This window comes from Netta rufina, assembly GCF_964035555.1.
Source record: "Netta rufina genome assembly, chromosome: 8".
NCBI classification, from domain to species: Eukaryota; Metazoa; Chordata; class Aves; order Anseriformes; family Anatidae; genus Netta; species Netta rufina.
This window is the reverse complement of record NC_140131.1, coordinates 31108994-31136569: the sequence shown is the minus strand read 5'-3', so window position 1 is coordinate 31136569 and position 27576 is coordinate 31108994. Positions and strand designations below refer to the sequence as shown.

General features: G+C 39.1%; 1 protein-coding gene across 1 annotated transcript; it reads left to right on the top strand.

Annotated features, from left to right (window-relative positions):
- Positions 1–2545: 2545 nt before the first annotated feature.
- MTF2 (metal response element binding transcription factor 2) lies at positions 2546–26216 on the top strand. Its single transcript, XM_084290686.1, has 15 exons — positions 2546–2760; positions 12585–12783; positions 12928–13009; positions 14493–14588; positions 14931–15031; positions 15380–15528; positions 17071–17166; positions 18264–18332; positions 19173–19296; positions 21372–21439; positions 21813–21983; positions 22661–22769; positions 22935–22993; positions 23145–23249; positions 25303–26216. The coding sequence occupies exons 1-15, from the start codon at positions 2756–2758 to the stop codon at positions 25655–25657; spliced, it is 1788 nt and encodes a 595-aa protein (XP_084146812.1). The 5' UTR covers positions 2546–2755; the 3' UTR covers positions 25658–26216.
- The last annotated feature ends 1360 nt before the right edge of the window (positions 26217–27576 follow it).

The window sequence follows — 27576 nt, the reverse complement described above, 5'->3', positions numbered from 1 at the left end:
ATGCTTTTCAAAAGCAAAGACTTTGCTTTTGCTTGACTTTACGGTAAGAGCTTGCCTAGCAATATGTGCACAAAAATAAACAAACGTAAAGTCGGTGCCAGGTCATTATTCCTGAGCTCCCTTCTGAAACAGAGCTATTTGTGAAATGAGGTGGAATAAACCCGAACATACCTGTTATTAAACAGAATCTAATGGATTATCAATTTTTTTTTCTTTCTTTTTTTTTTTTTCTGTACAAGAAAGCCCTTACTGACATTGGAGGAACAGTAATTTAATTTGGCTTTGCCCACTCCATGCCAAAACATATATACTATGTCTCAGATTGAAAACACAGTCATAGGGATTGCTTAAACTGTATGTTCAAGTACTTTTGAGGTATCAACAGAAGTGAAAAAGAAAGTAAGGCAGGAAAGCTCAGTCTAAAGGCACGACATACAGTCATGCCATATGTTAACAGAAGGTATAACTGCTTGTTTCACTGCTAGTGCTGGATAGAAAGCAGATGAAGATTCTAGCTTGCTCCAAATCGGCCTAATCATACGTGTCTCATACTATAGCAACGGTAATTGTGTAAGGAGTGTTTAAACTAATTTTTCACTGTTGCTGTTGTTGTCTTTGCCCCACATATGCCAGTGACAACAAGGATCCTTCTGCTGCAGCATGTGTAGGTTTGTTGATTTGAGCATTTTAACCTGAAAAACATTTGTAAATGATTGTTTGCACATTTCTGGTAAGATTTCCAATCCTATAATCATCTGGTTAGGTTGGGCAAGGGAAAAATGAAAGTGACTCTTCCAGCACAAATTTATCCTCCTAGAGTACAAATAGTTGAGCTTAGTCACCAGTGTCTAGGGATACCACAACCACTAGATTTATGTGGTCTAATAGGTGGAGCAGGTGGGTAAGAGTGACACAGTCCCTGCTGTAGAAAGGGGCTTCTTCTCAGATGGATATCCAGTGACCTGCTAAACTGAATAAAAAATGATGTTCTATTATGAGTTACTAAATTACGGTGAGGTTGCTGTGTATGTGTGACATACACAGCCTGGAATTTTTCTAGCCATATGTAAAAGCTGGCCTTATAGGTTATGAAGTTTACAATGGCTTTGTGGTTTAGCTATGAGCTCATATGGTACTTGGATATTATAGGAGGAAAAAAAAAAAAGTGGAATCTAGGTTGTGGGAAAATATTGATACAGTCCGCTGTTGGCAGTAATAAAGCTAACGGTAACAAGATTTAGGAGCGACATTCTAGCCTTACTAGTGTAATCCTTGTAACAACACACTAATCAGTTTATCAAACCCTAATTATTCTTGTATAACACAGGGATTCCTGGATTCCTTCAGTGCTGCTCTCAGATAAAGACAAGGCCAAGCCAGCAGCGACTCCTGGCTTGGTGACGAGTGCTGTTTTACGGGAGTGGTGTTTTATGGATAGGACGAGGCCGTGCAGCTCTGTGCTGGAGCAACGCAAATGGTTTGGAGAAGAATATTCTAAGGAAAGGAAGGGTTGAGCTAGCACATCTTTTTTGAGATGGTGATGCTGGTGGTTAAACAAATTGAAATCAGAAGGGAGGGATTCTGCTTTGACAAGTTTCAAGGATACAGGATGAGACTGCCTCAGGCCCACCCTGTGTGACTCCGAAAAAGACAGCTGTGAGGCAATTAGCAACGTTTCATCACGTTTATTGTTGGTGGATAGAAAAAACGTTCTTTAATTATGCCCTGCTTCTCACATCACTGTTGTGACTAAAAAATGAACGCCGGCCCGCAGGTGTTCCTCGGGTTGAGTGCGATTCGCTTCCTGCAGGTGACCTTGAGCACCAGCAGCGCCCGGCTGCAGCGCGACCCGACGGGGCCTTGGCGTTGTGCGAGCCCGTTGTGTGCCCGGCCCGTCCCGGGACAGGAGGCAGCGCCGGCACCGAGCCGTGCGAGGGAGCACGGGCGGGACGGGGCCGCCGCCAGCACCCGAGGCCAGCTCTGCCCCGCTCGCTGCGGGAGCTGGCGGTCCGCCTGCCCCAGCCGCTGTTTGCGCTGAGCGGCACCGAGGGACGCCCCTGGGGGCCGGGGCGGGCTTCCTAGCGCGGGGCACCGCCGCCGCGGGCACCCGCCGGGCTGAGCCCACGCCGCTGCTCAGGGGCAGCCCGCTGGCGGCGGAGGCGAGCAGAACCCGAAGCCGAGCCCGGCTCCCAAAATGGCAGCGCGGCGCTGCCCAGCCCGCGGGCCCGGGCCCCGCGCGGCCGCTCCCAGCCCCCGGGGCCGGCCCCGAGCCGCAGCCCCCAGGTGCGCCGCGAACAATGGGCGGCGGCCGCCAGGGGAGGGCGGCGCGCGGCCCGCCCCGGCGCCGCACCGAGCGCACGGATCCGCGGCGCGGCGCGCACGCCTAAAGTAGTCCGCCTTTGTTCCGCGAGGGGCAGCGGCTCGCCGCCACCTGTGTTCCTCCGCCGCCGCGCCGCCCCGCCCCCCGGCCGAGGAGCTGCCTGGCGGCGCGGGCGGGGCGGGGCGGGGCGGCGGCCCTTTGTGCTCCCACAATGCACCAGCGGCTCCTCCGCGGGAAACAAAAATGGCGAGGGGCTGCGCCGCGGCCGGGCTGGCCCTGAGGCGGCTCTGAGCCGAGCCCTGCCCTGCCCTGCCCGCGGCGCCGCCGCTCGGGGGGTCCCGCCGCGCACCGAGGGGCCCGGGCCGCCGGGGGGAGGCCGCTGCCGCGCTCGGCGATTTCCCTGCATGAGGCGGTTGGCACCACTGGGGGGACCGAATGAGGTGAGGGGGGAGGAGGAAGGAGGGGCGGCGGGGGAGGGAAGGAAGCGGAGGAAGGGACGGGAAGGGAAGGGAAGGGGGCGGCAGCCCGGGCCCCGCAGCGCCCCCATCCCCGCCCCGAGGGCTGGGGGGGCCCGGGGGGGTCCGCGGGGCCGCAACAAAGGGAGGGGGGCGGCGGGCGGGGGCCTCGCACCGGCTGCGCCCCGTCTCTGTATTTTTTTTTTTTCCCTCGCCCTCGGTCCGTGGGCATTGCCCGAAATGGCTCCGTGCGCTCACGTGCGGAGGCAGCGACACAAAAGAGGCGGCGGCGGTGCTGGCCGCTCGCTCGGTGCCTCAGCCCCGGCTGTGTCAGCAGCGCGGCCGGCGGCGTGCTCTGCGGGGCGCTGCCTCGGGAGCCGCCGGGCAACGCGTGTCCGCCGCGGGGAGGCAGGGCCGGTGCTCCTGGCAGCCGGGCGGAACAATGCGGCTCGGTGCTGGGCGCTCCGGGCGGCCCCGGGGCGCTGCGGGCAGGAGGAGGCCGCGGGCTGCAGGAAGGGCCCGCGGGCAGGCAGCAAAACGCCCTGCTCGGCCCCTGCGGCTCTGGCGCTTGGGCCCAGCTCCTGGCTCGGAAAGGCCGCACACAGCGATGGACGATTGCGTGTTGTGGTGTTTTTTTTTTTTTTTTTTTTTGTGCTTTACAGTGTAAGGGAGCGTGATAAGTGTCTTGTAATTAAGCTTGCAGAAGCATGGAGTAGTAAGAAAACAGGTTCCCTGATTTTTGTTGTCTGTGATCAGGTTGCTAAAAGCTAACAACCTAATGTTTGTCCCTCTTCTGAGAGCTCAAATTACAAATCTCTTGGAAGAAAAGAAAAAGCATAGTTACAATAGTATTAGGAAATAGGCTAATACATCTAGTTTCTTTTTAAGGGAAAAGAGTACAAGGGGGTACAAAGATTGAAAACAAAATGTAAGAAAGATGATAATGAAGTAGTGAGAGAGAAGCATGGCTCTTTGCAAGGAGCTACAAGCTAGTGAAACACGCATTACAGTGAGAGTTTAGCAGTCATGCGTTCTGCAGTTAGCCCACATTTTGTCAGTTATATGAAAGACAACTCCGAGAAACCACATATCTACTCCAGGACGAATTGGCTTGGTGTAGTTGGTTAGCAGTTGAGGTGTGTGTATATATTCCAACTGGCTGAAGGTGATACACGTGGCTAGTTAGTATCAAGACTGAACTCAGAAACCCTAGTTCGTCACTGCATTAGGGGATCAGGTGAAGTATGAGAAGACTTACTGTAACAAGTAGCTGCAGTTCATTTTGCTATTAAGCAGTGGGCATCTGTATTTCCTGGAGATAGGTGTGAATAAAGATAGTACCTGAGACACTTACAGTTGCTTTAAACCACGTTTTGCGCAACTAACATGGGGAGTAGAGGAAGAAGTTTGGATGGAAGAACCAAGTAAGTGAAAGCCAGAATGAATTCTACTTGGCTTGTGATTTGACAGCACTTCTTGTGTGACTGCCTCTGAGCTTGCTGCAGTTGGTTTCACCTTCTTTACAGACCTTCCTTGCAGGAAATGGAAGGGATGTGTGTCTTTGAGTAAAGCACAATAGGAGAATTATTATAAAACCACAGGTATTGCTGGAGGGTCTTTGGGCAAGGTGATACCTGTTAGTGGAAGTACTGAAACTAGTTTAATTTGCACCTTAAACAACCTACCTTTTAGGCTGATGGCTTTTTCCTAGAAGGTAGAATCTCTATTGTTGAGTGAAGTCTGAAAGGCTTGATTTTCTATGAGAGATGTTAACTAGTGATGAGTGTTCCTGTTGAGTCTGGACATATTTTGTTCACTAACTAAAATACCTGGAGATAATACTTTATTTTTTATGTTTTAGTTAGACTTATATCTGAAAGGTTTCTTATAAGAACTGGCTCTTATGAGTGCTGCATGGTAATAAATTCAAAATAAATCTATCTTCATGAGTTTTGATCACCTGTGATTATTTTATTTTTTTTTTTTTCCTCCAGTGCAAGTCAGCATGTTGTCTGTAATCTCTACAGCCTGGGTGCCTGCCCATTCTATACTCCCTTAGGTGCGTTGCTGGGCATGCTGTATTTGGATACTGTGGAAACCCAAAAGGCAGTTGTTACGTTCAAGGGCGTGTTAAGTATATGTTTAAGGGAAGATCTGATTTGAGAACCTGATACTCTTCTCTCCTTAATGCTACCTTCTGCCTCTTCTTGTGTATAAACACATGATCAGTCCCAAACAAATGGGGTGGTACACGGCTACCCCATCCAACCTCCCTAGGTACTACTGTATGCAGGGAAATCTGTTCTTCCTTAATGAAGACTTAAGGACTAATACTTTAACTTTACATGTCAAACACAATTAAAATACCTCCAGTTATTTCTTGAAGGATGACTTGATCAAATAAAACCAAAATCAGCAATGTTTGTGTTGTTACAGAGCTATGTGGCTGCTGGGATAAATGCATTCTTCCTTTTCCTGTTACGAATTGGTCCTGTTAAGGAGAGTCATACTTCATAAGATCAGAAGATGATTTGGGGAAGTCCCCAGTTCTGCTCAGTGCATCTTCAGCCACCAGAACAGGTTGTTCAAGGACCTACTCAGTCAGCCCTTGAAAGCCTTCAGTGATGGAGGCTGCATGACCTCCCTAGGCCTCTGTTTCACTGTTAAACTGTCTTTATGGGGGAAAATTTCTCCCCTATGTTCATCAGAACATCTTTCTTCCACTTACAGTGGAAGTTTCTTACACTTCCACTACATGAAGGCCTGTCTTTCCGCCTTGTGCTACTGTGAAGAGACTAATTCCATCTTGCTAATCCTCCCATAGACTGCTGTTACGTCTCTCTGAAGCCATTTCTTCTGCAGGCCAAATAAATCCAGCTCCTTCAGCCTTTTCTCACAGGCCAAGTGCTCCAGTCTTTGACCATCTTGGTAGCCCTATGGCGACCACATGCTAGTTTTGTATCTTACTTTGCACTTGGAAACCCCAAATGTGATATCCTTCATGCTCAGAGTTCTGAGTAGAAGGGAACAGTCATTTCCCTTCAGTCTTCCGGCCAAGCTTCTTCCTAGTGCCCAGTTCATGGACTTAACTGCTAATCAGCTGAATTGGCTTCTGCCTCTTAGTTTTTAGTACCACTTTTTTGGAGAAAGGTGAAATTTAGTACTTCTATCATGTAATGTGATGGATATATTTTTGAAAGGACAGAAATACTTAAGAGAAAATACTAGTGAAAAGATGTTCTGTCATTAGTACAAAATTATTTAAAGTGTGTAACCATACAGAGTAATTTGGAGCGAAAATCACAGCCAAAATGATGGCAAGTCTTTTTTTAAATGATTAAAAAACCACAGCCACCCTATTGGGATAGCAATGTAAGTGATGTATTGCATGGAAATCACTTCTGATGATGATGAATACTATTATGTTTTGCCCAAGTAGTGCTGGGAAGTAAACAAGTTAAAAATTCTCATCTTGCTACTATGGAGCAGCTCATCTAGCAAGTGGTTGCCCTGAAACCTTCATGCTGAAGTCTTCATGCTTTAAATGATACTTTAACCTCCCCTCCCTCAAAGGATTTGTTTAGCATGGCTTGCTGGAGTGGGCTTCCAATGGGCTTGCTGCGCATGTTTAAATAAGAATGTGAACTTGTATGGAACCCTGGGACCAGGTGGGCTGCCTTCAGGAGCACACAAGTAACTGATGTTCTTGTGGGGCTGCTTTTTGTCATCTGAGGTAGTGGAGAACAAGGATAGTCAGCGATGACTAGAGATAGCAAATGTTAAACCCATCTTCAGGACAGGCCAAAACATCAACACAGGAACCACAGGTTGCTTAGCCTCACTTGGTTTAGTGGAACAACTTTGAGAATGTATTTCTTTTCCCACAACCATTGCTATTTATTTTTCTAGGTTGAGGTATGCCTAGGTTTGATTTTGATTATCCTTTTTTCCTGCACTTTAGTGATGTGGCTTAGGCTTTTCATCATACTACAACATAAAGTAGTGTGGAAGTAAGGTGCTAAAAAAGCACACCTTGTAGATGTTCTGTGACAGCACATTGGAAGTAGCTCCATGAATCAGTACAAAAGGACAGACTGTGCTTAGATATGTGTTGGAGCTTCTGCTTATAAGTATAGCAACTTCCTAATACCATAGTGTGTAGAGCAGTGTGGAACAGTGCCTACTGCAACAAATTTGCCACTATCACAAGCAAAGTGAACTTCCTAGGTTTTTTGGATCAAACTGATTTTAAGTTTGGATTTGGGGCAAGCGTGGGAAGTATCCTACTATGTCTGCCTTCGCTCATGGCCCAGCAGAATCTTTTTGTTTGGGGAAAGGGGTATTGCTGCCACAGTGAGCCAGTATTTTGGGTTGGAACTAGATCATCTTCAAGGTCCCTTCCAGACAGAGCCATTCTATTATTCTAATATTGTTCAGTGTTAGATCTGATAAGTAGGAGAGATGGTGCAAGGAAGGGAGAAGAAAAATGCAGTTGCAAGCTAGCAGCTGCATTGGAAGAATGGATTTGGACTTGATTGTGCAGTGTTGGGTAAATGAGCTAAGACTGTGACTTCCAGAAGAGATTAATTCCCTTTTTCTGCCACCCTCTGGCTTTGAGCTCTTGCTGCTTACCTGCTGTTCACCTGTCTGGTCACCTTTGCGAGGTGCTTGAACTCGTTTAATGTATCAGAAAAGTAATCCACAATAAGGGGGGAGAAAGTGGATAGGAAGCTTATGGAGAAGTCAGCCTGTTATCCCAGAGCTGGCGGGAGGGGAGCAAGCTGCTGTGTTGGATCAGTCACACGGAACTGTCCTGCTTGGTGTGTTCCCAGTCTTTGTTAGCTCCCCCCCCACTTTGGTCCCCGTGAGATGCTGACTGTCCTGTGTTAAAGAGCAGAACAGACTGCTGGCATTTTACAACCCTTATTCATAGCTGAGGGTGTGTTTTGGTTTTTGAAAGGTTAATGGAAGCATACATTTCATCTAATTCTAGATACAACGATTGAAACTGAAAGGGTGAAGTTACTTCTGATCAGAACATAAAATTATCTCTAGTTATTATAAGAGAGGAAGGTCTAGTGAATGAACTTGTGTGATGTCACCTCTTCCAGTTCTGAGGCAGCTTTGGGACCTATGAGTTGTCTCAATAGGATGCAGTGTGTGTATACAAGTAAATATTAAGAATGTGTGCCGTTTCTAGACTGAGGTCCTTCTAAACCTGCTGGACTATCCAAGCTTGGCTTCCCTGCAGTGTGGGTTGTATATACTGGGAATAAACAAATTATTTCCAGGTCCTCCTCCTATAAGTTCTCAGTGAATTTAAAGTTCCTGTTAATGTTTTGGATGCTTAATTGCTAACAATGTTTTTGAATTGTTTTTCAAAACATGGGCTCATCGGGTAATGATCACCTGTAACTGGTGAAGTATTTGTGAATCACGCAGTCCTTCTGAAACAAGCTTCTTGAAATTGCCTGGGCTGTCAGCGAGATGCTCTGTGCTTAGTGGTATGCTCTGGCAGTGCCAGCTGAGGGAGTTCCTGTCCCAAGCTGCTTGTTTGCCTTTGCTCTGTTTTGCTGACAAACTATTCTGTGAAACTAACAAGCAAACTGAGCTGCCAGGAGAAATGATGGCAGAGTTCTTCCTAACAGCAGTGCTTCAGAGCAGCTGTTGAAACTGAAGAAGTACAGCAGTATGAGTGACCTACACTGGTACTTGGAAACAGGACATTCGGAACCGAGAGGGTGAATGCTGCCATCCTCTTCCCATCTTTTCTGCCTGGCTTCCCTAAGTCTTCTTATAGGGCTTTTGGGGAGAAATGGGAGTCAGAGGCACCGCGTGAACATTCAGACTTTCTAACCTCCAGTGAAGATACCTGGCAAGTTCTAATTTCGATTTTAGTAGCTACAATGCTATGAATAGATTGTCATGGTTCAGTCCACATACTGACCCAGATTTAGGTAGCTTACTTTCTGAGGAAATTTGCCATTCCAGTTGACAAAGAATGACAATGACCTCCTCCTACTGTAGCGTGTTACTGTAACTTAATTCATTATGTAGATGAGTAGAAGGGCTTCTGCCCTTGAGAATATCTAGGGTTATGGTCAAGACCCTGAGGTGAAAAAAAATGAGTGTTCTCAGTACTTGATGAGATTACCTTATGAAGGAATGGTCAAAGGGCATTTCCTATTTTGAAGCATATTTCAACATGCAGACTGAATTCCCCTACTACTGAAGAATTACATGGGTATGTAAGTACTTTCTTTGGACTTCAAGTGCTTGAATAAGAGTAGAACCACAGCATATAAACAGTATTGAATAAAAGATAAAAAGATATAATGCTTAAGTTGGACATTCTGTATTACATGCAACATAGATCAGTTGTGCAAGTTAAATTAGGTAAAGTTTTTATATTAGATGTATTTTTTTGGGGAGAGAGAGAAGTAAGACATCGAATATTCTGCAGTGAGAAGTGCTAGAAGGGAAATCAAGATGGTGAGTAAATTGTTACTTAAATGTTACTAATTTTTTTGGTAATCCTATAAATTGGTGGGAAGATGCTATGGAGGTAGCATTAGGGAAGACCTGAAAGGAAGTTCCTTAGAAGTGTGGAACACTTAGATCAATTTCAAAATGGCAAGGAATTAAAGCAACTTGCATTTTCATTTAATGTCCTATAAATTGATTGTAATGGTTAGTGTAACTTTCTGGTAAGGGTTTGGTAATTAAAATCAACCAGTTAAAACAGTGGCTGTTTCCACTTGATCTCCAGTAAAACACTGAGGAGAAGTTTCACTGAGAAGGAATTTCTGATTCATGCGGAAAGCAACTGCGAAGCTTGATGGCAGCTGTCTGCTTGTTTTCCAACTAACCCTGTTTGCTGTCTACACATCAAGTTACACCCGAAACTGCCTCGGCAGGAGCTACTTATGGAGCTGTTCGGTCATCACTTCAGCAGCATCGTCTCCCATAGGAGCGGGCAGCGTGGACGGGGGAGAGGTGTCTGCTCTATTGGCTCAGACCTTCATGGAGTCAGGATTCTTTGGTGTTTGAAGCATCTACTGTGAGCTTAGGCTGTTGTATGAGGCCATGCATAGGCTCCTTGTAGAAGTGCTCTGTACTAGGAAATGATGCAGTAGGCACTTAAGTTAGTTAAGTTATACTTTGGAATTATTGGGACAAATTTTTCTGTACTAAGGAAGTCTTCACAAGCACGTGATCATTTCTTTTGTAAAACTCAAAATATTTTGCTTGTTGATTTGCTTTTTTTAATTGGAAATGTGTACTAGATTATATATAATAAATGACTCGACTGTCTTTTTGCTTACTGTGTCCAAGATCTTTCAGACCCTTGTCATGTGCTGTTATAGAAGAGACACTGTTACTACTTTTCAGCCACTTTCTCTAGTCCTATAAATCAAACTGAATAAAAAGCTGGAAAGAAAACCTTTGAATGTCTAGAAGAGTTGTTCTGTCAATATATGCGTTAAACTGTGTCAGGGTACACCAGACTAGTCAATTTGCTTTGGGTGATTTAGAATACCCACTGCATTTTATTGACCTGTTTAATAAGCTAAATCAAGCTTATAGATGAGATGATATAACTTGTAGTATCAGAATACTTTGATACTTCCTAATGATGAATCCTTTCCAAAAAAAAAAAAAAAAAAAAAACAGTTTATAGTTTCACAGCTATTTCTAGGTTGGTTTGAACTAACCTTGCCTAGCCTTCGATCATTGCTTGCTTTATGCCAGCTTGGGCATTTATGTAATCAGAGGAGTTGGGGGAATTGAAATTTTAATTCTCATCCTCAGGTTACTGGCTGGTTTCAAACCCTGTTTGGTAGTTTGGTACTTGGGTATGTAAATGCTTGTACAGATACAAAGGAGAGAACAGAAGGTGGCCAGCAACAAGTGTTAAGGGCTGATGGCATATTTCAAAGGCTTTTCCAAAAATTAAAGCTAATGCACAAGAGAAGGGATAAAATCTTGCAGTGATGTACAGAAGATGGTGAGTTCAAATAATGAAGTACTTTGAGGATACAAGTTTATTTGGAATAATGCAGAAGGTGGCTGGCCAAACAGAAGAACTTCAAGCTACTGAGTAGCTGGGTAATGAAATGGCAAGTGAAATCCAATGCAAAGAAAACACACAGTGGGAAGAGAAACAGTAAGCTCTGGACTGACTGCAGTTAGAATGAGAATGTGGAGTTTCTAATAATTTGCAAATTTTTATGCAATGTCTGATGGCACTGCAATGATGGGGGAAAAGACTGCAAATGTTCTTATTAAGAAGCAAAATGACCCAGGCTAACAGGCTCAGGTACAGCAATTCTCTTGTTATAAACTTACATTTTGAATGCTGCCTGCATCCTGGTGTCTTTGTCAGAGGCTGTAGTATCATAGAATCATATCCTAGAATGACTTGGGTTAGATGGTCTTTAAGGTTCCTTATAATTGCAACCCCTTGCTGTGGGCAGGATCACCTCCTACTAGATCAGGTTGCCCAGGGCCCCATCCAGCCTGGCCTTGAACACCTCCAGGGATGGAGCATCTGCAGCTTCTCGGTGCAGCCTCTTCTAGTGCCTCACCACCCTCATAGTAAAAATTTCCCTCAACCACTAATCTGAATCTCCCCTCTTTTAGTTTAATGTCGTTCCCCTTTGACCTGTCATTATCTGCCTGAGCAAAGAGTTGTTCTTCATCTTTTTTATTAATAAGCCCCCTGAAAGTATTGAAAAGCTGCAATAAGGTCAAGCCTTCTCCGGGCTGAACATCCCCGGCTTTCTCAGCCTGTCCCAATAGGAGAGGTGCTCCAGCTCTCTGATCATCTTTGTGGCTTTCTCTGGACCTGCTCTAACAGCTCCGTATCCTCCTTGTGCTGGGCTGGGGATCCCAGACCTGCACACAGCACTCCAAGTGGGGCCTTGCAAGAGCAGAGCAGAAGGAAACAGTCACCTCCCTTGACCTGCTGGCTGCTCCGCTTTTGGTGCAGCAGGACTTCGGAAAAGCAGTGCTAATATTAAATAGCTTTCATTTGAGAAGCAGCAGAACTTATGTTGTGGAATCATGAAGGGGGAAAAAGAAATGGCAATTCTAATAATTGTGTAAGTTGGATTTTATGTGTGAAAAAAGGCGAAAAGACCTCACACTTTTCCTTTCTTATTCTAATGTAAAAGTAAACTGTTTTACGTTAGAAATATAACATGTAGAAGCCATTCCTGTGCTGGAAACCTCTACAGCTATGTTTAGTGGCAAAACATGTTACAGTATGGAGTGTATCTGAGTTAACTTGGACCTTGAGTTAGCATAATGCTCAACCTCCTGTTCCCCCATACGTCATATCTTACTACCCTGAGTAGCTAACTGCTGTACACCACATTAACTGCAGACTGATACTCTCAGTACTGGGGTAGTAGAATTGTCTTAGGACCCTTGGAATTTCCTTGGAATTCTAGAACTCTGACAGTGTCTACAGTGATAAGTATTTGCAGAAGCAATCCTCTGATGGTTTTGATGCGTTCTCTGATGCTTCTGGTACCCTTATGAAGAGATTCAGCAGAAAAGTTGAGTGTCTCCGTCCCTATCTATATTACTGTCATAGAAGATTCTTCTTTTATATAAAACTTAACCCTTTCAAATTTGTGGAGTCTTGTAGTTGCAGGGTCTGAAAATATGACCAGCTTCTTAGGTAACTGAAGTTCTGGAGGTAGCTAAGTGAATTGTATTGGTATATCATCAATATCTAAAATAACAGCTTTCTTACTTTACTATAGTTTTGTTTACATTTTCTCTTGCTTTTCTTCTTTCAGAGACTCTACAGCGGTGGGTAATTCACTGGTCCATAAGCGGTCTCCTTTACATCGAAGCCATAAGACCTCAGCATCCTTGACCAAGCTGTCATTACGTGATGGGCAGAAAGCTAAAAAGCCACTGTGTAAATTTGAAGAAGGTCAGGATGTCCTAGCTAGATGGTCAGATGGCTTGTTTTATCTTGGAACTATCAAAAAGGTAAACAGTTGTTTAACTTCAATAGAGTCTTACAGTATATGTTGGTTAAATAAGACAGCATTATTGTTTCACTTACTTAAGATTAAATATATTCTTCTACTTGGTCCTTTTACTCATGGTTTCCACTGTATTCATGTTTTTCAGATAAATAAACTGAAACAGAACTGCTTCATTATATTTGAAGACAGTTCCAAATCCTGGGTTCTCTGGAAGGACATACAAACAGGCAAGGACTTCAGTGAAGTAGTCATTGTTTGGTATTTTGTTTAGATTATATTATATCTGTTAAAATGATTGTATTGTATGCTTGTTTCCTAAAGAGCAACATAGTTTTAATGTGACCCAGGATCGTGAATTAAGCAAATTAAAAAACAAACAAAAAGCCTCACCTCTTTTCAAAAACTCTTTTCATTGAAGTTACTTTTTTTGTTTGTTTGTTTTCCCATAACTATGTGCAGGAAGGGTAGAACACTTCTAAAAATAATCACATTTGTGTTTATTTGGATGGAAATAGAGTATAATTCTGTCTTAACAGAAAACTCCAGGACCTCATTTATACAGAGTTTGACTTCCTGTTGTTTTCAGATGAAACAGTGTAATGCAGAAAGAAACCAAAGACTGGAAGATCCTGCATTTGAATGGATTTTTCATGCTTAAAAATAACACCATACTCTTTCACATAAGAAAGTATGGGGGTATTCAAGTACTGTAAAGCAATGTTCAATTATCAAGTGAGATGTCTGTTTTATATTAACTTTGGTTTTTCAGATATTTTGCGACTAGCAGGTGCTTTAATAATCTAATGCTAGTAAAGCGTGGATGAGAATTTCAGCAAGTTTCATCTGATCATCTGAAAATCAGTTATTTTTACATGATGATGAAATAGTAATGGACAGCTGATCTTGCTCCTGCTGATTGTTGATATTTAAACACTTTGCTGAGAGGAAAAGCTTTGCATTCATAATAGCAAATGTTTTATTTCTGAGAAGATTTTGATTTTTTTATATGGCACTAAGTTACGATCTTTGAGTCATTTATAGTAAGTCAAATGTTAGTTCATGAGTATGATAACATGTAGATTAAATAGCTTGTATTTTATTCCAGATTTTTACCCTGATATGTGGTGTAATTTAAGCAAGATGAACTTTTTTTTCCAGTCTAAAAGCCAACACTTCTCTTAACCTCTACCGTTCTTGTCTGCTTTTGTTTGCTTGCAGATATTTATAAGTAATAACATGTTTCCTAAGTGTGTTGTAAATTTAAAATTTAAAGCACTTTGGGCAGATCTATTAAAAAGACATGCACTGAACTGTGTGTATAGTATTTATAGGAAGATGCAAACTGCTTTGAACACAAAACACATCTGTCAATTGTCCAGATAGGATTTGTCGATGCAAATGTTTCAGTCTACTTTTATATTCTTTATTCAAATATTTAATTTTTGTTGTTTATATTGAGGAACCATAGAATACATAGTCAATAGGCAATATATAGCCTAATCTATCTGCAGCCTATGATAAGTGATGCAGATACTTAAGGTCTGTTCAAAATGTGTGAATTTATTTTTTGCTAGGGAGTTTGTCTCAGTAGCAATCTGTTTCTACAGTTCATGGATCTGTAACTCATTACCAAAAAAAGATGTACGTGGTGATGGTTCCAACTGCAGATGTAGTCTGGGGGAGAAAAATCATACCTTTGTCTTTTTCTAGGAGCCACTGAAAGTGGGGAAATGGTCTGTACAATATGTCAGGAAGAGTATTCAGAAGCACCGAATGAAATGGTTATATGTGATAAATGTGGGCAAGGTAACTAGATTTTTTTCCTATTTCCTGCATTTTAAAAGACATTTGTTTCATGAAGGAGTATATTTACATGGCTATCAATGATTGCTCAACTGATCTTACAGCTCTTAGAGGCTATTAAAAATTCAGTGAATAATTATAATACATGCTAAAGTAACTAACACCTCTTCTGTAAGTAAAGCTACTTTTTTACTGAGAAAATTTAAAGGACCATTTTGAATGTTACTGGTTTTTGGTCAGAGTTTTGGCACTCGGCAAAGGATAATGCATTATAGTTGGATTAAAATTATATGTAGTTATTTTTCTTTTGCCTTTTTTTACCTTGGTTAATCGCACTTAATATAGGTTATCATCAGCTGTGTCACACACCAAATATTGATTCCAGTGTGATTGATTCAGATGATAAATGGCTCTGTCGACAGTGTGTTTTTGCAACAACAACAAAGGTACGTTCCTAGAAAAAACTTCTTAATATTCCCGGATTGCTCGCATAACTTGTTTGAATTTGAAACCAGCAAATAATACAGCATTTTTTCAGCAACTTCTCTTTTTAACTTTCATCTGGATGAAAAAGTTTTGTATTTTGGGAATTAATCTTTATTTTAGAAATAGGTGACATTCCTTTTTCATTTCATTTCATTTTTTGAAAATATGCTGGTATATTAAAGCATAAGGATGGGTGAAAGCACTGTATTTGATTATAGACAAACTTTTGTAACTTTCAAATTAAAGGATTTGAAAGTTTCTGGAATGTATGATTACTTTTGTAAACTAGTGTATTTATTTTGGCTCAGCGAGGAGGTGCGCTTAAGAAAGGACCAAATGCCAAAGCACTGCAAGTCATGAAACAAACATTACCATATAATGCAACAGACCTTGAGTGGGACGCAGGCCATAAAACTAATGTCCAGCAGTGCTACTGCTATTGTGGAGGACCTGGAGAGTAAGTAAACAGATAACTATGCAAGAACTTTTCTCCATAATAAAGCTGCAAACGTTGACCCTGATCCTGTAGACTTGTTACATTGGCTGTTTCTGTTATATATAGCTATTAAAGTTGATGTGGAGTGGAATTTTTAATCACTCATACTGTTATTTTAAAAATATCTTCTGGGAAATACATTATTAATGTCTTTCATCTTCCCATTCAATTTGTTTTAATTTTGTCATGTGACATCATGTAAAACAAGCCCCTTCTACAACAAACAGTAATATGATTTTGTTGCGTTGCTATTGCTGTATGATGGAGGTCAGATGCATCAACTGCAGATCACTCCTGATCTTGCAGTTGTAGACAGCGTTTTTTGATGTTAACACACCTGTCATTAGTCAGAAATGTAAATGTATCTGGACGTCAGTTTTATTAAATACAGTTAGAATAAACAGCTGTATTTATTGTGAAGTTCTCTGGATATTTTTTGAAAGACAAGCTTATAAAACATAACTTAAGTTTGCATATGTATAAACAGTGACACACTGAAAAAAGGAGTATTTTGTTGCTCTTATTGTCTAGATTTGCACAGGTGCTACGCTGTCTGTGTTCATATGAATAAAGTTATGTTGAGTTGTTCCCTTACATCAGGGTCAGAATTAACACAATGTAGGATACTATGAGGTAGGATCCTGTCTGATTCTACTTCAACATGATGTCCTGTATTGCAGCTATATAAGCGGCTGGCTCTTTTTTCTCTTAACGGCATTATAGAGTCCTTCCTTGGTTCTTCCATTTCCAAGGAATGAGGAGATCTAAGTAGATAGAAATGAATACTGTGGTGTCTGCATGGGTTAGTGAATGAGTAAAGTAGCACTGAAGATTTGAAGTCAAGGCAAGTAAGAGTCCCACAAAGAAGTAAAGCTTTTGGTGTTGGAACTAGGGGATCTTTAACATCCCTTCCAACCCAAGCCATTCTGTGATTGATCTTGAGTTTATACTCACATAGCAGAACTTTGAGAATTTTGCAGACTTACAAAAAAGTAACTTTCAAATTTGCATGGTTCTTTTTCTCAAGGGAGAAGGTAGAAAAAGGTCAAAAAAAAAAAAAAAAAGCCTAAACTGAGGCTCAGTTTGAGGATTCAAATAGTTGAACCCTCAGAACAAATGTTTGTGATGTATGCGACTGTTGTTGCTTTAGAAAATGACAAGGAAGCTAATCTAGTATGTGAGAAGGCATTTAAATGTTAAATGGATTTCTTTAATTCTTATGATCAAGATTTAAAAGGTCAGGGGAAATGCAATTATATATTTTTTAAAAATAATACTTTTACTATTTTTTTTAATTATTATTTAGTTCTCTTCTAGTCATACTTTTCTAGTAATGGTTCATTGTGAAATTGTGTTACTAAAATGTTCATATCTGTATTTCAGTAACACGGGTGACTTATAAATAGCGAAAGTTTGGGTCGGAAGATCCATTGCTATTTAATTTAAATTGAAATGGTTCTTTGTTACATTTAACATGTCTTGTTTTTCTTTCTGTTGGTGAAGCTGGTATTTAAAGATGTTGCAGTGCTGCAAATGTAAGCAGTGGTTCCATGAGGCTTGCGTGCAGTGCCTCCAAAAGCCCATGCTTTTTGGTGACAGGTAAGAAACTTGAACTGTACTTTATGGTTGTCTTTATTTAAAATGTGGAGGGAGTATGTCATAGGTGAGCTTTTATTAAGGCATCTGTAATACATCAGTATTTTCCAAAAGCATTGTGGTGAGTTTAACCTAGAAGATTATAGAAAATAGAAGATGTGTTCAGGTGCCAAAAAAATGCTCTTTGTCATCTCTGTTTAAAAAGGAAAAAAAAGGAGGCAGAGAAGACATACGTGTTGGCTGTAGGAAAGACCTAGAAACAGTGTGAAAATATACCATTAGTGGAATGGGGTAAACAAAACATTTTTCTGACTGTTTCCCTTGTTCCATTGTCTGTAACACATCAGTGCTCCTGTCTCCATCCAGCTTGCCTGGGTAACACCAGCTCTTTTCCAGCTCATACAGGGGAACTGGAGGAACAGGAGGGATAATTAGATGACAACTCGTTACATCCTCTGTTGATGTGTGATGAGTGGAGAGCAAAGGAAACGAGAAAGGACACTTGTCTGTGCTTTTGTTTTAAAAGGAATTTAGAGTAGTTGGAGCAGATAAAAGAGAGAATTTGAGAAAGTAATTGAGGAGCATCTCATTATATTTTCTTCTACCCCTCAGTTGTACTGAAATGTTTGTGTGAAGGAACCAAATTAAGACCTAGGAAGTGCTCCTTTAAACACATGCTTACACTTGTGCACAGGCTTCTCATTTGATTGAATGGAATGGGGACAGTGAGGAACATCTTTACCAGTATAGTCACAGGTTGAGGAAGCTAAGTTTGAAGACATGGAGCATAAAATCTACGAAGTAGAGATAGCTGTATCAGGTAGAAGACAGGGTACATCTTAGAAGCTGATGGTGGTGGATGAAAGGACTATCAAATGCTGTATGGCTGGGTTTCTAGACTGCTTGCTTTTCATTTTTCCCCAATCTGTCTTTTTAAAAAAAAAAACAAAAAAACAAAAAAACAAGTGAAGAGTCTTGTCAGGAATGATGAGGTGGTAGCTCATAATAAGTAATATGTTAAAATATTTTTTGTGTGTGTGCTTCTATACAGACACCTACCACCTAGTCACACATATATGTACATTTGTATATGTTTTTAGGTTTTATACGTTCATTTGCTCAGTTTGCAGTTCTGGACCAGAATACCTCAAGCGTTTGCCCTTAAGATGGTAAGTGAAAGTTTAAAACAAACCCGAAAGGTGAGTTGTGTACATGGTGTGGTTTTTTTGGTTTTTGTTTTTTTTTGTCTCATTAAAAAAAAAAAAAAGGAAATTCACTTGCTGTCTTGAGTTGTTTCCTGAGTTGTTCTTGTATGAACTGGGACAGTTTTCTTTTCAAAGTGTATTCATAAATGCACGCACATATTTGCAATTGCATTCACTTAGGATTTATTCCTGGAATTTTTCAGTAAATTTGAAAATAAATACTTGTTTCTGTATGTGAAGTTTGAGATACCTAAACAAAAGTCCTTTTTGCAGGTTTAGAGTCTTGTTGTTAGATGAGCCAAAGGTACAGAGTACAATAGTAAGCATCTTGACACATTTTATAGTAGTTTCCTTGATGAGATGTAATATATAGTTGTAGTTTGAGGTCTTTTAACTGTAGCTTGTATTAGAAATAATTAGAAATTAATATATACCCAGTTTAATGGGTATATATGCTATCAAATATAAGATGGAAATGACCTTGTTAAATGTTAATTCGTGATAATACTTGTATAAATTTAGAATTATTTAAATGTAATGTGGTTTAAACCAGTTTTGGAGTTAAAAGAGCATCATGAGAATGAGGTGAGGCAGAAATGAAAGTACAATTCAAAGCTGAAGCAGTCACATTGGGAAGAAAAAGGGTAGGAGATTTCATAATGTTTCCTGGACTGAGTGTTTTAAGTTACGCTTTGTGTTTGTCTAACTATATTGTGCTCATCTTTTATCCTAAATTATTTCAAAGAAAAGCAATTGGGTAAAACTTTTTGTGTTGATTTTGATTCAAATATTTCTGAATTCTAGGGTAGATATAGCACATCTATGCCTTTACAACCTAAGTGTTATTCATAAGAAGAAATACTTTGACTCGGAGCTTGAACTCATGGCATACATTAATGAAAACTGGGATAGATTGCATCCTGGTGAGGTAAGTAGTTGGAATACTATATTTTTTCCCCCTCACTCCTGAGTCCTGAAGGTCAGTGGGAGTTTAGGGACCTATGAACTGCTTTATGGAGCTTATTAAATCTATTATTACCATAAAATCTGGTAATTCAAATGATGAGAAGATCATCTTCAATTTCCTTGCAAAAATTGCATGTTTGAGTAGTGTATGTTTTTCTGAGCAATGGAATTTCTAAAGTGACCCACTGAACTATTAGTTTGTTGTTTGCATGGCAGCTTTATTTTTTATACTCAACTGTTTATTCTGTGGCATACATGTTTTGCTTTTCTTTTGTAACTGTCTCGTAGTTCTTTGATATTTTCATGCGCGCAGACCAGAAAATGTAGAAAATATAGAACTGAATGCAGAGTATATTTAGTATGAAGACATCAGAGTCTCTTAGGTGTAAAATCTGACAAATTATTATAAAGAAACATTTAGTCTTTCCTCCCTCATCCAAGCACGAGTGGTCAATTCATCTGCCAGACTTCAATCTTTTCCATCCATTTGACTCACTAAACAGTTATCTTAGGGGAGGGGAGATTGAGAATTAGAAAACTCACCTCTCTAAGTGGTACTTTTAATTCCTTAACCAATGCTTCTATACCTTCATTGAAACTTCAGTCACCTGGCTACATTTTTTGATGGAATAGATTTTGAGTAATTGTGTAAAAGCTGTAAAGAAATCTTCAAGACTGTTTATTCTGATAAACTTCTAAATATCTTTCATGAAGTTGGGAAAAATCATATCCTGAAAAATTTGAGGCAGGTTTTTTTGTTAATCTGGTTTCTTTATTGAGCAAAAACTAGTTGCAGAAAGAATAACATATATGGTACTAATGGTAAGAGTTTTCTAAGAACGACAAGCTAAGAAAATTACAAAAATGACATACTTCTCTAGCTGGTTAGAGCTGAATAAGAGATAAAGCTTTTTATTATCGATAAGCTAGAATTAATTGGTGGAATTGTGAGAGCTCTGAAGTCAGTATTTTTATCATGTTACTACCTATGATACAATAAAAATATTGCTATTTTCTATAGCTAAGTGTTGCAGAGTTGCAAGACCTGTGGAAAGCAGTGGATTGTACTGACTGCATATGGTAAAGATGCCTAAAAGCAGTTGTTACTTTGTGAAAAATCAGTCAAATTTCTCTCCTAACTTTGGTAGTCAACTAGAATGACTGTGAATCTTGCCCTAAATTATATTAAAAGATTGTTGTGGGTTTTTGAGTTTATATTTAGCTTTTAGAAGTGCTCAATGGGTTAAACGTGCTAGCTCTTCTGTCTGGTCACCATTTTATTCTTTAGAAAGTGTGTGAGGGCTTTTTTTGGGCTGCAGGTTGTTGTACAGTCTTCTCTGCAGTATCCATACTGAGAGTGAAACTTTATCAGCTGTTCATCATCAGCTCTATAATCGAAGATAGATTAACTGCAGATCCAAATGGATATAAATTCTGGAGCATTCTGGCATGACAGCTGAAAATATGGTAGTTTCACAGCTACTTTAAAAAATAGCTGTCTAAATACAAAAAATAATACTGTAGACTCTATTACATAAATGTTATGTCTGCTTTATAGTCACCAGTGCAGGCAAAAAATGAGAATTAGGTCCAGTAGCAGGATTTTGGTTAAAATAATCAACAATAAAATAATTAAGTTTTTGTGCCAATGTAGTTGTACTCTGCTTGCAATCTCACTTCGTTTGGACATACTTAATGCTACTGAGGAACTCTTGTTAGCAGCCTTGGGAGGGCAGACTAGTATTATATTATTTGAGTATACTAAAATACTTCTAAGAGAAGTTTTTCTTGTAATTCTTAAAAGTAAAAGTTAAATTATTTGGCCTGGGCCTAATTCTAATATAAATTCTATGGATGTGAACTGCAGAATGTATGAGGTAATGGCCTAATACCCTTTTGGGGTTAGGCAGTTTCCACAAGTAATAACTTACAAATGTACTTCAAATCCAAATCTATAGTTTTAGTGACTCAAAGTAACTGGAATCTTTCTATTATTGAAGAATTCGTCAGGTTAAATGATTTCTTAATACTTCACAGCTGGCAGATACACCGAAATCTGAAAGATATGAGCACGTACTGGAGGCATTAAATGATTACAAGACCATGTAAGTTGTTGGTATTTTTTGTTCTAAACGTTTGCAGTTTTATTGTTTGTAATTTCCAGTTTCCTTTGCTCAGTCAACCTGATAATTGCTGTGGCTGTGGATAATACTGACATTTTGAATACTGTTTCTATAACATCCCAGTCCTATTTGAGTGGAACCCAGATTATGAGAAAATTTTTAATTTCCATCCTCTTCCGAATTCTCATTCTGTATTTCAGACTGAGGATTGCATTAGAGGAAGAGGGTGAATAAAATAGCATTAGGATGAGTATTATAATTTTACCATCGATTTGTTTTGCCTGACCATCTATATGTATTTGCATATTGTTTTCCTTGGAGTCAGAATTCTAACAATTAACTTAAAATCATCTAGGTTTATGTCTGGAAAGGAAATAAAGAAAAAGAAGCATTTGTTTGGCTTGAGAATTCGTGTTCCTCCTGTGCCACCAAATGCTGCTTTAAAGGCTGAGAAAGAACCGGAAGGAACTTCTCATGAGTTCAAAATTAAAGGCAGAAAATCATCTAAACCAATTCCTGATGTGAGGTAAAATAATCCAAAGGTTTTAGCAATGTTATGGTAAACTGGAATTATTTGCAGTATATTTTGGTACCTATAAAAAAGTCCTTTTCATTGTTTAATGAACATTTATTTAAATAACTGTAAAGGTGGACAGCTATTTGTACACTTTGCAAATAATAGCATATTTAAGTTTTAAATTGATCTAGCTGTATATTTTCCTTTAAGGTGATTATGAGAACAATGTCTTCAAGCTTATTGGTTTTCCATTATGATCCTTCTGAAAAAACTTGGTATTTAGCAGTAAGAACAATACAAAGTATCCCATCTTTGCTGCCACTGGGGAGACATATCTCTTGCCTTTCTGGTGTGTTTATGCAATGATATTAACTGTATTTTTAAACAGAAAGTATGATGTGAAGCTATATCTTACATTAGTACATCTCTTTTACCAAGTGTGATCATATGAGTAAATGACATTTAACATGTGTCCATTCCTCTTCAACATTAGGGAATCCGTAATGTCACCAGAAGGATCTTGTATCCATTGTGTTATTCTAGAGACAAAATGTGTGGCTTTTACATGACAATTTTGGTTCACCAAAAGCTTATTTAGCACAATGTTTATTCATTGTCAAAGGAAAACATTTATTCACTGAAAACTATCTTCAATAATACAGAACAAAATATAAATTTTCTTCTAGGGAATTAAGTAATGGTATAGAAAGAAAGGGGAAAAAAAAATCAGTAGGTCGTCCACCTGGTCCCTATACAAGAAAAATGATTCACAAAACTCCAGAGTCGTCTCCTCTGGTAAGGTTTTGGATATATTTCTTTTCTTTTGCTGTAACTGGATTATAATTTTTGACGAAAAATATAACCAGTTAATCTAAATCATGATATCCCTCCCCATTTACCCTAAAACAAAACTGATGAGGAATTCAAACTTGATCTGAAATACTTTGTTTTTCTCCTTAGGATAACGAACCAGTTCCAGTGATAGAGAACCCGGCCTTGGAATTACCCTGCTCTGTTGGGTAAATTTAAAAACAAAACAAAACAAAAAAAACTCTGTAAAGCTATTTTAACAACATGCCATTTGTTTGTTTGCTTCTGAAATGTCAGCTGAGTTTTTAATATAACATTACATTACTTTCATTACATGGCAACCCTTATCTTGCATACCAGGAAATCTGATGGAGCTGCACATTCATCCAATACCTCAGATGTAGAATCCACAGGTGCTGCCAGTATGAAAGAAACTACCTCATCTAGCATTTCCAGACATTATAGGTAATTGTACAATTACTCTATCTGCTATAACGATTAAGAGATTTAATATATTCATTTTTAAAAGACTTTCAGAAGGAAATCTTCAGAGGAATGTTCAGGGGAACAGAAAGCAAACAGTTCAGCAGTAGTTCACCTTTAATAAACAGAAGTTGTGGAAATAGTACAAGAGGTATCTTGCCAAAGCATGATGTTTAATGTTCTAAGTCTGGTTTCTTGAAGAGCAAGGTTGTGTTATACTTTCAGTGAGTTTTGAACCTTCTGGCTAACTTTGACTAAATCCGAGACAGGTAGTTCCAAAGAGATTGCATTTTAACAAGCTTCAAGAAGATGCTCACTTGGATGAGAGAAACCCAGAATAGCAACATGTTTGTAGTAAGGCAGGCAATTTTCTAATCATCTGTACTCTAGACACTTCCAGTGCTGCGTGGCTCTTCTTTTCTGTCTTGTCTTTAATTGAAGTTTTGGTAAAGCAAAGCTAGAAGATAAGGTGGGAGGTTGAAAAATGTTGTGTAATAGAAAAATGATGTGAAATAGAGATAAGGATACTCTGGAACTGGTTGGAGAAGGACTAAGGACCTAACACTAAGGAAGTGGAAATTCACTGGGATTTGGTATAATGAGCTACTGAGATGCAGAGCTATAAATTGGCTGGGGGAATCTAAAGAAATAAGACAAAAGAAAACTTTCTTCACAACACAGGTCTTTTTTTGTACTAACTGCTGTTCTTCGTTAATGTAAAATGCATACTTAAATTACTTTTACAGAAAAGAAGTCAACTCCACAAACACTTTCTGAGCTTAATTTTATAATAATGGTCAGAAAAGAACCGATATGTAACCCAGATTAATTTTAGCAGCTTTTGTTTTGGTAGGTTTCTGTATTCATGTTAAAGAACAGTAAGTATGCTGCTATTTTTTACAGTCTAATAGAGCATGAAGTATTTTTGGCACAGTCTGCATAAATAGCTGTGACCCACATTTATGACAATAAATTGGTACTGAATTTTACTCTCTTGTGGTACATTATTCCTCAGTCTGTGTATTTGGTGGATGGATCCTCAGTCTACATATTTTCTCCTGTCTTTCTGGTTCATGCTATTGAGTCCTTTCGCAGGGATCTTTGTGTGCATTATTGCTACAAATAATCTGTCTTCAAAAACTCTTCTGCCTTACAGAATGCTGAAACAATTACCTAAGGACTTAAGTCACTGTCTTGTATTTTTGCAGTTTATTCCATTCTTTGTTATGTTAAAAAGATGCCCTTTTTTCCTCATGATGTTACGTAACAGACTTGAACATCAAAGTAAGCATACTGTTTAATTTAGGACTTGTTTTAGAATATGGAAATTCTAGATGTAGGTTTTTACATAAGGTTTTATATCTTGGATAATTAATATTTGGATGATGGTTTATTCTTGGATAATGCCAGAAGCTCCTGTTTTCATTACCAGATACAAATCTGTGAGTTTTCAATATACATATTTTCCTGGCCAAATACAACAAATCTTTGGAATGTCAAATGTGTACTATAAGAAATAGTCATGTAGAATAGATTTTTCAATTCTTTGTTCACATGTCAAAGTTTTAATTTGCTGAGATATATTCAGCTTGGGAAAAAAAGTATGCATACATTCCTTCTTCTACTTATGGCCATCAAGTCACAAACTCTTATAGTACAGCTTTGTTTTGTAATTGAATGTGATACCTGTGTGAGAAAGCTGTATTTTTAATTTACAAATCTAAGCACATTTGGGGCAGATTCCTGTGAAGAAATTTGTTTTCATTTGGGATTCATCTGTATCGAAATACTTTCTTACCATGACCAGGCATAAGCTAGTATCATTGGTTAAATTTGTACAATTTTTCTTATGTAAATTTGGCAAGTGCCATGTCATCTCCTAACTAGTCATCATTACCTGTAGGTAACAACTACTATTATCACTGAAATAATAGAGCAAAAGTTGTGATTTGAGTTGTGTGGGAATAACTGATGATAAAAGATACATTTTGAATGTTTTTTTCTTAGAGTTAATGCTGGCGTATTTTTTTAATAGTTTATCTGACTCGAGAAAAAGGACTCGTACAGGAAGAACTTGGCCTGCTGCAATACCACATTTGAGAAGAAGAGGTCGCTTTCCACGAAAAGCACTCCAGACTCAAAATTCAGAAATTGTAAAAGATGATGAGAGCAAGGAAGATTACCAGTATGATGAACTCAATACAGAGATACTTAATAACTTAGCAGATCAGGAGTTACAGCTCAATCATCTAAAGAACTCAATTACTAGTTATTTTGGTGCAGCAGGTAGAATAGCTTGTGGTGAAAAATACCGTGTGTTGGCTCGTCGGGTGACACTTGATGGAAAGGTGCAGTATCTTGTGGAGTGGGAAGGAGCAACTGCATCCTGACTGTAGGACTGAACATTATGTTCACTGCACTGTCATCTGTAAGTACAGTTCATAACGCAGAGCCACGAGAGAAGCGTGTCTTTAAATGTTTCTAAAAACAAACAAAAAACCAATTTAGCCTTAACATGTAATTGTTATCATTACAGTTCTTGTGATAAAGACTTATCTTTTTAAAATCTGATCTGAAACTTAAATTTTTTAATCTGAACATTGTTAGATTGTTTTAGGTTGGGATATTTTGGGTTACAATTGCTTAAAAATGTGCATGGTGTTTAAAAAAAAAAAAAAAAAAGACATTTTCTAGAGAACATTCCATGGATACAGTTATTGTGATTTAGAGAAAATATTATGTAGATAGCACAAATCTTTGAAAAATTTTGGTTTGTTTTCTTACCCAAATGTTTGCAGAAATGTATTTCTATTTCAATACTTTCTAGATTTCATAAGTGCAGTGTATATAATGCCTACTGAAGACTGTAAAATACTGAAGTTTTCTTTCAAACAAAGTGTAAAAAAAAAAAAAGGAAAAAAAATATATTGAGCCTGTAAATTGCTCTGTGACCAGACTTCATTGTCTTCTTAATATATTCTTTTGTGTGTGTGTGTGTGTGCGCGTGTGTGTATATACATATGTATATATGCACACACTCCCTTGTGTGTGTATATATATGTGTGATTGTGACCTATGCAATACAAATTATGGGATTGGTCAGCTTCTGAGTATACATCCCATAATTCTTTTTTCAGGAATAGTTGCCAGTATTTACACAGCAGCATTTCTTCTCAGGCTTATTGGGTGCTGTTGCTTTCTGTGTACTAAGGAAAAGTGTCAAACCAGTGCAGCGTGTTCTGGCAATGGGTGCAGTCATTGATGTTCATATGCCCTAGGTAATATATTCCATTATTTTTCATGTGACTTAACTATTAAAACCAATGCAGGATTTTAACTCTACTAGAAATAACATTTTTAAAGTTATTGTGGCACCTTGATTGTAACTTTTGTGTCCCAGTTATAAACTAAGTTGACAGGAAACGCACACAAGATTCCTAAATACCTGTAGTTCACAGTCTTGTTTTGATAAAGGTAGTATGAACAAAGTGTGTTATTGCACAGGGTCAACAAACAGTATGTTGCCATTTGAAGTAACATTACTGGTTTTATTACAACATTACCTCTTTTGTTTTTGTAAAATGTACTGAGTTTTAAATTGATAAGTTTATTTTACTTGTTTAAAAAAAAAAAGTCAGTCTCTTGCCAGTATTAAATGTTTTTTCTTTGCTACTTTGAAGGTGGGGGGGGGGGTTAGCCAAAGAGTAAACAGAAGAATATTTTTACTTTGGTGGTTATTCACTGTAGTACATAAGGCATCTTTTCTTCTATGATTACAGTTTACCACCAAAATAAAATTATGTAACAAATGACAGTGTGGTTTAAAATGTACTGCCTGAGTTAGTGCTTATTTATTCCATTACTTGATTATTTGATTCTTTTTCTGCTCATCTTGAACATCTTGAAAAGGTGATCTGTTTTTTCCCCTGTCACCTTATAGCCAAAGGAAGCAGAGAAAGGTTTTTATCCTGTGCTTGGGTTATGGCTGGCTGGGTAATATTAGCTTTATAAAAAATTGCTAATTAAAAATTGCCACATCTGTTTACCTTCACTAAAATGTTTTTTTTTCCTCACACCCTCAGCTATTAATTTAATGTTGCCTTGCCTGTAGCTGCAATATTTTGATAACACAGCAACTTCATGTTAATTTTTTGAATGTTTATATCTTGGGATAATGCAAAATGTAAAGCCTTTGTAACCTTACTTACACCATCTGTATCTGTCTTATTATTTCACTTAATTCAAGTCCTTTAATTCTAACTGAACACCAGCAGTATTTTCAGTAAAGTTTCATTTGAGGATAAATATT

What these genes read in the sequence shown, in the direction of transcription:
- MTF2 (XM_084290686.1), top strand. An exon ending in AAACCAATTCCTGATGTGAG is followed by an intron (nt 21,984 to 22,660) that starts GTAAAATAATCC and finishes ATTTTCTTCTAG; the next exon opens with GGAATTAAGTAATGGTATAG. An exon ending in AGCATTTCCAGACATTATAG is followed by an intron (nt 23,250 to 25,302) that starts GTAATTGTACAA and finishes TTTTTTTAATAG; the next exon opens with TTTATCTGACTCGAGAAAAA.